We start from the raw sequence: 13,510 nt of genomic DNA on the forward strand, positions 1-13,510 counted from the left end.
CGACATAACTCGGAGTAATCCGAACACACCCTACACATATTGGGGACTATTTTTCTAATTATATTCTTCTTTTATAGGTTAGTGAGCTATTATAACAAGCAAATTTATATGGTTCCACTAAAACATTTTAACTAAGTTTTATGGGATATCATTAATAAATTCATTTTTTTTTACTCTATCTAATTTGTATGTTAATTTTGATTTGCTAGCACAAGACTCACAAATATCCAATTTTGTATTCTCTTTATTCCAACTTTAAAAGTTCGTCATGACTTGGAGACACCACTCAACGAGATTTAGACCGAAGCAACGCGAAGTTGAAGGAAAGGAGGAGCGATGGCACCGCACGATCTCCGCCGTCCGTTCAAGCGCCCGGCGATCTCCGACCAGCAGCGCCGCCGCGAGTTGGCGCTCCTCCGCCAGGCCCAGCAGCGCTCCGACTCCCACAACCGCGCCCGCCGGCTTGCTTCCTCCCTCCTCTCGCTCCCCGCCGCCGACCAACCCCCTTCTTCTCCCGAACCGATCCTCGAAGACCAGCCCATCCAAATCGAACCGGCTTCACCGGAGCCCGAACCGGAGGCGCCGGAGGCGGCTCCGACGAGGGACTTGAACGCGGTCCAGGCCTCCAAACTCAAGGGCTTGGAGGCCCGCCGGTGGTTTGCCCGCCAGCTTATGCTCCCCGAGTGGATGATAGACGTCCCCCCTCACCTCGATCGCGACTGGTTCGTTTGAACACCCCCTTTCTATTTTTTTAATAAAAAAATTGATAAGAATCTGAAATATTTCAACTTGATTGGGTTTGCTCACAGGGGATATGTTTGCCTTTATTTATACTGGATATAGCTGTATGAGGTATAAATTTTAAATTTTCGAGGGAGAAAATTGGGTATCATTAGGGTTTGTTTCTCATGTTATTCTAGGGATTATATGACTGATGTGAATTTGGAATCATTAATTTGAATGATAAACAGTAAAAAAATATAAGTAGATTTGATCTGTGGAGACAATAGTGCTGACTTATCTCTTAAAAAGCTCATCTTTTTGACACACAAAGATTCTATTTTTGTCAAGTTAGGCACATTTCAGATTTCATTGCCTTTGCCATGAAGAAGAACCAGGGTCTGCACTAGTAATATGACCAATATGCATTCATTCAAAGGCCAAAGAGCTAGTAGTCTCATCGAGCAATCATGTAAGTTTCTTTAGAAAATTTATGCGTAAGTGAAGAAAATTTATGCGTAAGTGAAGTCTCATAGGGACCTATAAAGCGTAAAAGTAATACTTGAAATTTGTGCATTTTGTTGTCACATTATGGAAAAAAGGCATGGCGCCGGTAAAAATACAACAACAAATAGTGCCTTTACTTTTTAACTCTGATTAATCTTTTTGTGAAATAGTGTTAGATGTAGGATAGGGCGGAGGTATAGAGCAGGGACAAGATTTTGGTATGAATTCACCACCATCAGTAGGATATACCAGCTACTAATTTTTGGTAGTCATCTGTGTTACGTAATAGTCTCATATTGGATAGGCTAAGGACTCTAGTGGTGCTTATATACTCAGAGGCCCATCCACCTACTAGCTTAAGTTTTTGGGTTGGATTTTAACAATCTATACATCTAATTCATTCCTTTTAATTTAGTTCAAATACAGTCATAAACTCCTCACCAGCTTTGCTGTGAAGATTCCAATATCACAGCATATGTTGCTATTGACCTCTAATGTGGATCATCAGAACATGATTAGTGGTTGCTGCTATAAAATTATTCTCAAAACTTGATTTCACATTTATTTTTTACCATATTTATCAATTCGTATGTGCCCCAGCAAGTTTATTTCTGAACCGAGGAATATCCTTTGCTACCTTTGTTGTCCACTTAATTAGATGCTTGTTGTCATAAAGGTGTTTTTGTTCCTCATTTCCTACCATATGCTGACACTCTTGTTAATTCTTTGGGGACATAAAATGAAAAACTGAATAGTTGCATGTGACTTATTCATCTTGTAGACATTAAAAAAGCTTATGGTTAATATTAAATCCAATTTGAAACTCAAGCGTGAAATATTGCCACTTTGCCAATGTGATTAACAGTCTCTCTCAATTAAGAGTACCAATCAAGTTTTTTGTGTATAGTTAATGTCTGATTAATATCAATCTAGTATAGTCTTTTACTGAACACAGTGGGCTGATAGTATGTCAATCTTCTGCATTTTTGAAAATGACCAAAGTGATATATCTGCTAATTTGTCAACTTGATTATAGTTGCTCCAGGCTTCCATTGCTTTCAAGTCACACCTCAACTGTAGGGGGAGGGAAGAATTTATTAGTTGATTTTTTCCCCTTTGGGTGTGTAATAACCAACTCTTTTCCTGCTAAACTATTGTTGTACACATGTGGATGGACAATGTTATAGCATATTCATTTGTTGTTCACATCTAGTAGCCATGTTGTTTGTGAATACTTAGTTTTCTACACTTTAAGGTTCATTTGTGTTTGCCATATTTTCAGTTCATTTATAATGAAAAAAAAGATGGTTTATTTTTACAATAATTCTATATTTATATAGGTATGTATTTGCAAGGCCTGCTGGTAAGCGGTGTTTTGTGGTTTCTTCGAATGGTACAACAGTTAGCAGGCTCCGGAATGGCTCTGTTCTGCATCAATTTCCATCTTTGTTGCCTAATGGTTCTAGGAGAAAAGACTTGTCAGGTCCTGCACATTCATATTGTATCCTAGATTGCATATTTCATGAGGTGAGCAAGCAGAATTTCTTATTAATTTTGTTTATTGTCTTTCAATGGGCAATCATTTTTAATAAATCTTCAGCTGAAATTTACATTTAGGTGATAACTTGCAGCCTGATCAAACGTACTATGTGATTGACATGGTTTGTTGGCGAGGATATTCATTGTATGATTGCACTGCGGAGTTCAGGTTCTTCTGGTTGAATTCTAAGCTTGCGGAAACTGGAGCTTGCAATCCTCCAGCAGTACATCATAAGTACAGATTCAGTGTAATCCCGATTTATGATTGTGATCATACGGGTCTACAGGCAGCATATACAGGCACTGTGCCTTATGTCAAAGATGGGCTCCTATTTTACAACAAGTAAGATCCTAGTTGCTATCTATAATCCATAGAGTGGGTGAGCATTGTTGACTAGCTGTATTGCACTACAGAACTCAAGGTTATGAATAATGTACCCTGGTTGCCAACCACAACAGTTTCCTTGTTGCCAGCCCTCTTCGATCATCTTTAAAAATATCAGAAATTTAGGCACTGATTCCATCAATAAATATAATATAAAACTGTGTAAGTACATCTTAAACTTTCTCTGGTAAATTGGGCTGATGTGTCTTTGAAATCGTATTATATTTATGTTCTTTCTCCTTGTTCCTATACTAAAATTTGAATGTAAATAGATCAATTGTGCTGCTTAAGTTTCTCATGTTAAGATGGATTATATTTTACTGCACATCAACATATAGTAGTTGTTATTCTTGCTAAAACATGATGCTCGACATGAGAATAACTCAGTTTTCCTACAAAAGTAATAAAAAAAAAAATCAAAGAATAATATTCAGTCTTAACTACAAACTGCATTTTGGCTTGCAAAATTATAGGTGGCAGTGCCATCTCTATAGATATTAAATCAATCAGATATCTATCTTGTTTTCATTCCTTTTTAATAGTCTGCCCTCTGTTCTTTTCAGGCATGCTCATTATCAAACCGGCAATACACCTTTGGCGCTAGTTTGGAAGGACGTATTCTCTAGCCAGTATTTTCTTGATACAGACAGTACAGGACAAGTTCCAGCTCAGCAGCAGGTACATATTTGAACTATGCTTGACCTAGAACTATGCGATGTACATTATTTTTAGTTTGAATTCATGGAAAACATCTTAACGTAGAAAAACCTCTACAGTATTTTACCTTCTTTTATAATGCTATAATGACATAGGTATAGTTTGCAATGCTATGTTAAATTTGGTTAGTCCTATACAAAAGTCGCTGGAGAAGGCTTTTCTTCTCACCTGCTTGCCCAGTGGCTCCCTCCCAACCTATGGTATGTCAAGTCCCCATGGAAGCCTTCATGTGGGCTCAGCACATTGAGCTAATCCCATGCTTGGAAGGAGTGGTGCCACTTTGCTTTTCTTCCCTGGAAAGCAGTGCCTGTTTTTGCTCACTCGCTACATGGATCTCACTGTCTCATCCATAGCACGCTGTCTTTGGAGTGCCAAGTCAAGGTGGCAGCGCGGGCCCATTATCTAAGCCAATCCTGTGCATGAAAACTTTACCACTCAATCTCCACTCATGATTGTGGCTTGCAAAAAAATGCATTTGCTAATCCTTGGTAGGGCAAGGGCAATTGGGTGAGATAGTTATCTATGGAAATTCTTGTTTCTGCCAGAAATTTGCTGATAAAGTCCACGATTAATGGACCATTATGAAACTTTATTCTCCAAAAGAAGATTATTTAAATAATTATTTGCTCATGTAATTGTTTGCCAGTAAAACAAAGTTATACTTCAATTATCATGAAAATTTGAATTTTTAAAAATATTATTTCATAACAAACAGTGGAAAGGACAAATAGTTGCAATTAATTAAGAGCACTTCTATACAAATACATACATTTGTATGAATGTGCATATGTCTTTCTAAAAGGCCTCAAAACCAGAGAGATTCATGGGTCTTTTACTGCCCCATGTTAAAATCATTAAGAAAGAGTTTCTTTTTGTGTCAATCCTTTTATTTTATTTATAATATTAAATTGGAAAGTTTTAATTTAGTTTCAAAGGGTGTGCTGGACATGCATGAATGACGTACATATGCATGCATCCCATGGGTGTTATGAATGAGACAACCTTCTTGCACATGGCATTTGGAGAGTTTAATGAAACTCATGCCTTGTATAGGTTTCTTTTGCTTGCATAGACATCTACATCTATTATTGACATAATTTATTGTTATTTTTTAAAGGGTGTGCGAAGAGAAGAGCAAACAAACCATCTTTGTAAAAGATAATTCTTATGATTATAAGATTCAATAACTTGCCCTGAAATTTGGAGATTGAAGTAATGATACCAAGATGTGATCATAAGAATAAGAGGTTTCTGATGATGCTGTAATGATTATTATTTTAATTTTGAGGATTTTGTTATGTTAATGTATTATTAGTACCTAAGGAAGACTTATTACTTATTCCAGTATCACGTCTATGATTTTCATGAGAAAATATGGGTACTCTATTTGTTATAGCAAAAAACAATGGTTATCCTGGTGACCTTTGTACCATGATAATGGCATTATTGAAATATTGATCTTAGGAGAAAATATTTCATGAGTAAAGGTTGTTGTGTCATCATGCACATAATTGGCTATGACCAATTAGATGACTCTAATCCCATTAGCCAATTTAATTTTGGAAATAGTGGGTTTTTTTGTTTTTGACAACAGAATTTTTACTTTTGTATTTTGTACAAGCAATCTAGCACTAAAGCTACGCACAATTCATTGAAGTGGAATTATTTGAATCATGATTGCAGTGGTGTCTTAAGTGATGAATTACACGTAAAATGTAATTGATTCATTCAAGAGAAACATTTTTTTCATGCATTAATCTCACTAAAATAATAGAATACTCGAAATTACAGTATAATTGCCATCAGATTTTACTTTAAAAATTATGTGAATTGGTTAGCATTTAACACATACGACGCAAGTCAACAGCATTTTAATACAAAAGTGTTTTTGTAAATCTAACTGTGACACATACAAATACATCAACTAATTTAATAGGTAGGGATTTATTCTGATTGTTTTTATCCACCTAGTCAGGTTTTTGGCTTGAGTCTTGATCAAATAAATGATTCAACAATACGGCTGCACCTCTAACACATGCCAAACAAGGAGTCTTGTCGAAAGAAAGCTCTATAACTATATTGTTTGCAGCACATTAATAGAGAGACAGCTTAGAACTGTATCAGGGAAAAATATGATTATGGAATTGTGACACAAATCGTCTAAGTCAAATGGAAACAATGGTTAAGTGAATATACCATTTGCTTATATTTGCATCATCTAGCTTATTGATGTTTGAGGTATTGGTATTAATGAAATTTCCTTGAAGAATTATGTTGGAGCCCAAGTTTGCTAATGAAGACAATTCTGTTCTATTAGGGGCTCGTTGGTTGCTTTTGAATTTTTTGAAACAGATAATGATTAAACATTATTCTCTGTAAAACAGTTTTTGTGAAAAGCAGGGGGAGTCCTTTCTTTAATTTTACTTGATTTTAAAAATCATTTTTCGGATTTTATGACTTACCAGCATTAGGAGAACAGGTTTTGTAGAAAGTTACTAACAGATGTTTTCATTAAACTCATTTATTTGAGTTTTGTATTAACTAGTTTTACCAAAACATGTTAACCAACCAACTGTTTAGGGTTATGTTATTTTTATTCCTGTGTTCTGCTTTACCATTTCAACAGGCTCATTTAAGTCCAGCAAATTGAACAAATAGAAACAATTTGATTCATGTTTATCAAAGAAGAGTCTCGACCACATCCAAAAGCATAATTGACATCCTTCGGTACCCAACAGTCTCATCAAATAAAAAGACAATCATATTCTCATCTGATTACAACTTTTGTTATGGATTTATAGTTTCATAGGTCTTTCGTAAGAAAAAAACATTCAGAAAATTAACGCTTAAATCCAGGATTAGTGGAGTCAAAAATATTTCCTAGGGAAAGGGAAAGACAGAATAGTGGGTGAATGTGAGTTCAAAGGGGCATATACAAGAAGTGGAACAAATGGACGGGAGAGAAAAGGGTGGAGGAAAGTGGGAAAAAGTCAGACTTCAATTTGATCCTGAATTAAGTCATACGGCTTATCAAATTATCATATCTTATTCCCACAAGTAACAACATTTTTTCCTTAAATCTTTGAATTTATCATCCCTTGATATCTGTTTATGTGTAGATATATTTTCTGATCTCTCTTGAGCACCTGAGCCCGACTATTTAAGAGCCATCATAAATTAATTCATTGTCTTTATATACTGTTTTTCCATGTAAGATGTTTGTACCTTCCAAACTTTTACCTCATATAGTTCCTTGACATTATTTGAAACATGGGCTTTCACTGTCAACCTTCCACCACCAAACTTCTTATCGCATGTATCCCTTACCTTCACTCTTTTTGGAATATCCTTAAAATCTTTGATACTTGAACATTTTACTCTTGGTTACTTTCTGGTTTTATTGAATTTCTGTCACAATTTACATCCAAAACCATCATGCTTATGCTATGTATAACAGCTTTCTGTTTGGTGACATGGTCTTTAAATGGTGTCCATTCCTTTACTTGATGAGAAATATATATATATCTCCCAATTTTGACTTAGAAGTTGATTAATGTTAGCCATTTTTAATCAGTTATAAGCTTCAGCTTGCTTACGCATTTCATTATCCATCATCTTTTGAGAAATTATCATTGAATACTAACATTTCAAATTATATGAAGAATGCTAATGAGGAACCTATGTAGTGCATGCTTGTAAATCAACGACTTTTATTTTTTTTAATTAATATCAGAATGTATTGTGTAAAATGCCTCTTAATTATGCTGAACTTTAGTTTCTTTTTGTAGTATATGGCTAGCAAATTTTTGCAACATTTACATGCGCTAACTAGTATATATTCATTCACGAATCCCCTTGATGAGTTGATCAGGTTGTCTTGGAGCTACAAGATGATGGGAAATTAACTACGTCTGATGACCCTCCTGTTGTGTTTGGTTGCATGGATGGAGAGTTTCTTCATAAGGTAATGTTTGAATAGCTTCTAGTTCACTTTCTAATATAAGAAACACTGCTGGTTCGATCACAATGGTAATGTTTTGAGTGGCTCTTAATTTTGATCATCACACTATATGTCGTGCCCCGAACCTATCCACATGAGCTAAGCACGTGACGTGACTGCATGTCCCACAAAGCTGAGCGCCTGAGCCCCATGACATATGTAAAATCGAAAAAAAAAAGAAACTCTAAATCCATCATAACACAATATAATAACCATATTCACAAGCAGCGTTACAGAGTCAGAATGTACTAAACCTCCAATAGTAATTATTTAAAATATCCAATATTCTAATGAAAAACCATAAATTAAATTAACAAATAAAGTTCTATCTGTGAGCAGTTGTCAGTCATTCTACCTGATCACAGAATATTCAAACTACCGAGATGAGATTTGTCCACATTGAATACTAGGCCTTATCTCTAATCACTCTTCCAAAAATCATACTTTGCTAGTCTCCATGCTTGAATATTTGTAAAATGGGGAAAAAAGATAATGAGCATGACAACCTAGTAAATATCCCACACAAAGTCTCACAATTTTATTTAGGATAAAGAATATGTGTGAGAATAATTTTCACAAAAATGTCTAAGTCATATTGTATAAAATATAAACTTGAATTGCAATTTTTCAACCATATTAAGATAAAGGATCATATAATCAAGAATTCAAGATAATGAATGCGCTAGCCCAGTAATATCTCACACAGTCCCACAATATAATTTAGGATAAAGACTGAGCGAGAATAATTTTCACAAAAGTATCCAAGTTATTACTATATAAAATATAAAATTGAATTGCAATTTTAACCATATTAAGATCAAGGATTATATAATTTTGCCAAGTTCCAAACAAAACAATTTCCATAACCCATAATATAAAAGAAACCTTGGATAACCGAGCCCTGGTCATGCTTATGCCCCATGACTGGCATTGATCGCATGTCATGTTTCTAGCCCATGATGAGCACCAATCTTATGTCATGCTTACGCTCCATAATTGGGCATCAATCATATGTCACTTTCCCAGCCTATGATGGGGCCCCAATTTCATGTCATGCTTACGCCCCATGGCCTGGCACCAATCTCATGAGACTATTATCAAATGCATGCGCATGCCACCAAAACTCCCAACATAACCATAATCTTCCATAGCAATAAGGCTCACTATAAAAATCATGAAGATGTTCTCATCATAAGAATTATGTTCATATGATCTAATTATATATACAAGGTATCAATGCCTTTACAAAGAAAAAGGAATCATGTGAGGTACTTACTGCCTCACACCTAACTAAACGCACCACAAACTCCTCAAACACTTCAGTAATTGACCTATGTCAAGGTAGTTGAGCATTAAAATGCTAGCTATCGGATTACCACCCCCAAATAACACCCCCCCCCCCCCCCCCCCCCCCTCTTTTCTTCCTTTTATACATGATTAATCCTAGATTTTTCCAATTCCATCAATAGTAGCTGATCCAAAGGAAAAATTCGTTTCTCCCTGTGGGAGAATCCTGAAATCACCAATTTTTTCGGTTAATAACTACACTCATTGCACTTCTGAAGTACGAAATTTAAGTGGCGTAACAATTGGCAGGGTGTCATAATCTGTCCTGTTTGGTGAACAGCTGCACTCATCTCGCCAGTTTCTGTACTTCTCTTTTGAATTAATGCTTAAACTTTTACAAAATATTATTACTACCATCTTACCAAAAACAATACCAAATTACTAAGTCTATGTAGGATTTTGATCAAGTTTAAATTCATTGTTCTTTTCTGCCCATGCTTACATATGAGGCCATTTCAATGATTTATTTGACCACTCACTTGACATTGAGAAATTCTCAAATTTTAAAGGTTAATGAGTCAATAAGTTAACAACATGTTAAAATCTGATATCAAAATTCTCATCTGACTTTAAGTTATAATTTTCTGATTTAATAAGGGCAGAACCTGTCCGCCATGAGATCAACATCAAAGCACTCAAAACCCCTTCTCTCTCTTAATCCATTGCTAACCAACGTATCAAAATTTTCAGAAATTAAATCCTAGACTAAAGCTTCCAAAGATTTAATCCTATGCTCCCAAAAAATTTCAATTTGGAGAAGGGAATTAACCTGTGCACGAAGAGGACGGTTGAAGAGAGGACGCGATGGGCACCTGTGCACCCAATTAGAAGAGGGGGATGGCATAGGTGGCTCAGGTTTTGTAGGGTCCAAGGTCCAGGTATTAGATTGCCACTTAAATATGTTATCTTTTTTTTTCGATTGGGTACCGACTCATGTTGTTTGATATTAGAATATGACAATTCTCCTTAATGCTGCCATATCTAGGGGTGTAAATGAGACAAGGTCGACTAAGCTAGGCCTAGCTCAAGCTTTTCTCATTTTGTAATTGAGCTGAAGATTTAATTCCAATTAGCTGTTTGCAGCTTCTTTAAAAGATGGTGGAAGTTAAAGGTTCCCCGAATCTTTCGTATGCATATGCTGAACTAATTTTTATAGTTATATCTTAATCCAGGTTGAGTGACACACATTCTTAATTAAATTTTATTAATGTTTAACAAAACTAATTGAAATAGTATTGATAAATGCTAACTATTTTTTGTTTTGACCTTAATCAAGTCAAGCTCGGGTCATTTACTAACTGAGCGAGCCAAACTGGAGAGCCTAACAGAAGCAGCTCATGAACAGCTTGCTCAGTTGACAGCCCCAGCCATATCTAGTCTTAATGGGTTGGTGTTGGCTGCTGGATGAAGATTTCTAGTATTGATGATGTATATCATCTTTACAAATAGAGCTTGCACACTAAGTACAACCTCAATATGGATACTGGATTAACTCTGTGCATTAATGTTTTCTTTGTCTTTTTTCTCTTTATTGGATAATCACATGTTTATGACAGAAGTTCAATCCAGTTTCTTTGCTTTCGAAGGTTAATTTGTTTCTTTTGTATCTTTTATTGACTCTTAATTTCATTCACCAAAAGGAAAAGTTCTTCATATTTCAGTTGAGATATGCATGCTTTCTTCATATGCTTCTGATGATTTTTAACTAGCATCAATAAATTTATGTTTAACACAGCTTTTTTCCCATGAACTTCATTTGTAAGAAACTGTTGCATGTATCTCTCTTCTGAGATATTGAATCTTATGTTATTCTATGTTACAGTCAAATTTACGGTCAGGAAATCTTCTCCGGTTTGCTGTTAGAGATGAAAGTGTGAGACTTCATGATGGGAAGCTAGAGATTCTTGACTTACAATTTGTAGCCAAGTCTAATCGGTCACGAGCTTTTGCAGATAGCTACTCTAAGGTAAGCAAAATGCATGCTATAAGTTCAGCACAGTTGCTGTTTGAAACGTTGATTGTAATCTGACTAAACATGAGAACACTTCTTAATCAGAGATGCACTTAGACATTGATGAGGTGTGTGGATGCTCCAATATGTTATACAAGGATTTCAAATCACAGCATCTAATGAATCTTTAAACTAGCTTGCTTGGGCAGGGATATTAGGGCTCCGAAATCTGAGCCATATTATTCCAACTGCTTATTTGTGAATTTATTTCAAGACTTGATTTATCCAAATCCTATTACATCTAGGATGAGAGGCTCCAGATTTCAGTCCATATCCCTTGATTTTACTGTTTCCCTTTCAATTTTCCCTTGATCTTTGCCGCCTCAACATTATTCTGTTGTAAGAATTATCAGATATGCTGTCCTGGAATTTCATTTTATAGTAGCTTTGCATCCTTGAAAGAAACCTAGGAGTGTGCCATATCCAAAAATCTCTTGAGGTATTCAATGCAAGTTCCTCTTTGTTTTCCTTTTTATTTTTTGAAGTACTAGTAAAAAGATTTGGTTAATATGTAGAATAAAATAAGAGGAGTTCCAGAATAGGACCCTTCCACCTTAAGAAGGTGACATTCATGAGAAATTGTGATACTTTTGGATAAATAATAAAAGTAAAGGCGCAAAACTAGTACAAATCCCTTAGTGAATCATGCTTGAAGCAGAGGTGGCTTCTGCGGATCATCCGGATCTAGAAGTTTCAAGTGCCCAAGAAATTTAAAATACTATATCTCTCATAAAAGACCATCCTATTTATCTCCATTTATACATTTCAGGTATCACTGTTATAGTCTATCTCAATTCTCAACCTTTCATGTTTATCACTTGTAGGATTTACTGTTACCTCAATTAGAATTTGAAAAATTTATGCAATTGATAGTGTGGTGGATTCGAGACTTGTATGTTTCCTAGATGGAAGGCATGCTCTTTCTCCTGAATCCTTTAGTATGTGTCATGCAATATTTGTTCTGTGGAATATTTTAAAAATATATAGACAGTACTGGATTGAGCATACAAGCTTTTAGTACTCTTCAGGCTTTGGTAAATTAGAACTCACTACTCCATAGCTTCTAGGAGAAACTGCCCCAACAAATGAAAACATCTTAATCTCCTTTTGGTGGAGGTTGGTTCTAAAGACAATGTTGTATTGTTTACTCTTAATGATTCATTTTCATCCTTATCATTATGCAGGTTTTCTTCCAGTATGCGGCTCGACACTCGCCTCTTCGAATTGAGGATCTGATTGCATCCATCCAGCCGAATCTTGGCGACAACAGCAAAACTACAGATGTTGACATGGATGGCTAAGAAGCTCAACAACTGATGATTTTTATGATGACAACTTTTTGAAGACAGGTGGTAGCTTCGTATCAGTTTTCTTGTTCAGTGTCTCCAGACGGTGGCAGTTCCATTAGATGACTAGTTTAACTGACATTCAGTGAAGCTGTTTTAATAGCCATGTGGTTACCAGTCATAAGATGGTAATAGACTTATAGATACACCATTCAACTATTGTGAGGTCTCTTTGAGCTCTACATGTTCCAAATGTTTCTCCTCAGATTTGGTTGACCGCAGGTGCATTTTCGTCGTTGAAAGAGCTTTTGTGATACTCATGAAGGTTCTATCTCAATGGTGGTGATCCAGAAGATTCTTAGGCATTAGTCTCCTTTCTTATATAATTTTGTTTCTATATAGAGAGACAGTAGGAGATTTTTTGAAGATATGGTGCACAGATTGTTATTTCTTAGTTGAAATTTGCAACTCTTGGTGGGTTGCTGATCTTTGCAGTTCATGTTCAAAACTTGTGTACAAGCTGCTTATTTGTTCTGATCTTGGGAATTATAAGTCACTAACTTATTACATCATTAGCTGTTGCCTCTAATGTTTTCCATTTTGACTAACTAAAGACAGCTGAATATGTTACATATGTTACATTTTCCCCAATACTCTTCTTAATAGAAATTTGAGCTTGCTAGTATTTGGTACAAATATGGACTGCTCTGGCTGGCTAGCGTGCTTTATGAGAGGCCTAACTTATCTACTTGTTAAAAATATAAATGTAATATTTTTAAAAAGTAGAATAAGATATACAAGTTAGTAAAGGCAAAAGTGAGCGAGATTGCTTATCTTAACCTTGCAGATATTTATCAAGCAGCATAATATTATCCTTTGGTATTATCCAATCTAAGGGAAGAACCATATGAAATTTACATATTAACTATGCAGTTTTTCTGTATAAAATAAAGATTTACTCTCTCTGGGTTTTCCGGTTGATAGCTGCTTTCAATGCG

The 13,510-nt window shown here is 35.5% G+C and overlaps 1 protein-coding gene across 1 annotated transcript; it reads left to right on the forward strand.

Moving 5' to 3' along the window:
- The first annotated feature begins 268 nt into the window (after positions 1-268).
- Positions 269-13,163, forward strand: LOC103696408 (snurportin-1). Its single transcript, XM_008778021.4, has 7 exons — positions 269-722; positions 2,568-2,754; positions 2,859-3,109; positions 3,715-3,829; positions 7,740-7,832; positions 11,038-11,181; positions 12,411-13,163. Exons 1-7 carry the CDS (start codon positions 337-339, stop codon positions 12,525-12,527), a joined length of 1,293 nt encoding a protein of 430 aa, XP_008776243.1. The 5' UTR covers positions 269-336; the 3' UTR covers positions 12,528-13,163.
- The last annotated feature ends 347 nt before the right edge of the window (positions 13,164-13,510 follow it).

Source organism: Phoenix dactylifera, chromosome 14, assembly GCF_009389715.1.
Source record: "Phoenix dactylifera cultivar Barhee BC4 chromosome 14, palm_55x_up_171113_PBpolish2nd_filt_p, whole genome shotgun sequence".
Classification (NCBI taxonomy): domain Eukaryota; kingdom Viridiplantae; phylum Streptophyta; class Magnoliopsida; order Arecales; family Arecaceae; genus Phoenix; species Phoenix dactylifera.

What these genes read in the sequence shown, in the direction of transcription:
- LOC103696408 (XM_008778021.4), top strand. Translation starts at nt 337, where the DNA reads ATGGCACCGCACGATCTCCGCCGTCCGTTCAAGCGCCCGGCGATCTCC. An exon ending in CCTCACCTCGATCGCGACTG is followed by an intron (nt 723 to 2,567) that starts GTTCGTTTGAAC and finishes ATATTTATATAG; the next exon opens with GTATGTATTTGCAAGGCCTG. An exon ending in TTGCAGATAGCTACTCTAAG is followed by an intron (nt 11,182 to 12,410) that starts GTAAGCAAAATG and finishes ATCATTATGCAG; the next exon opens with GTTTTCTTCCAGTATGCGGC.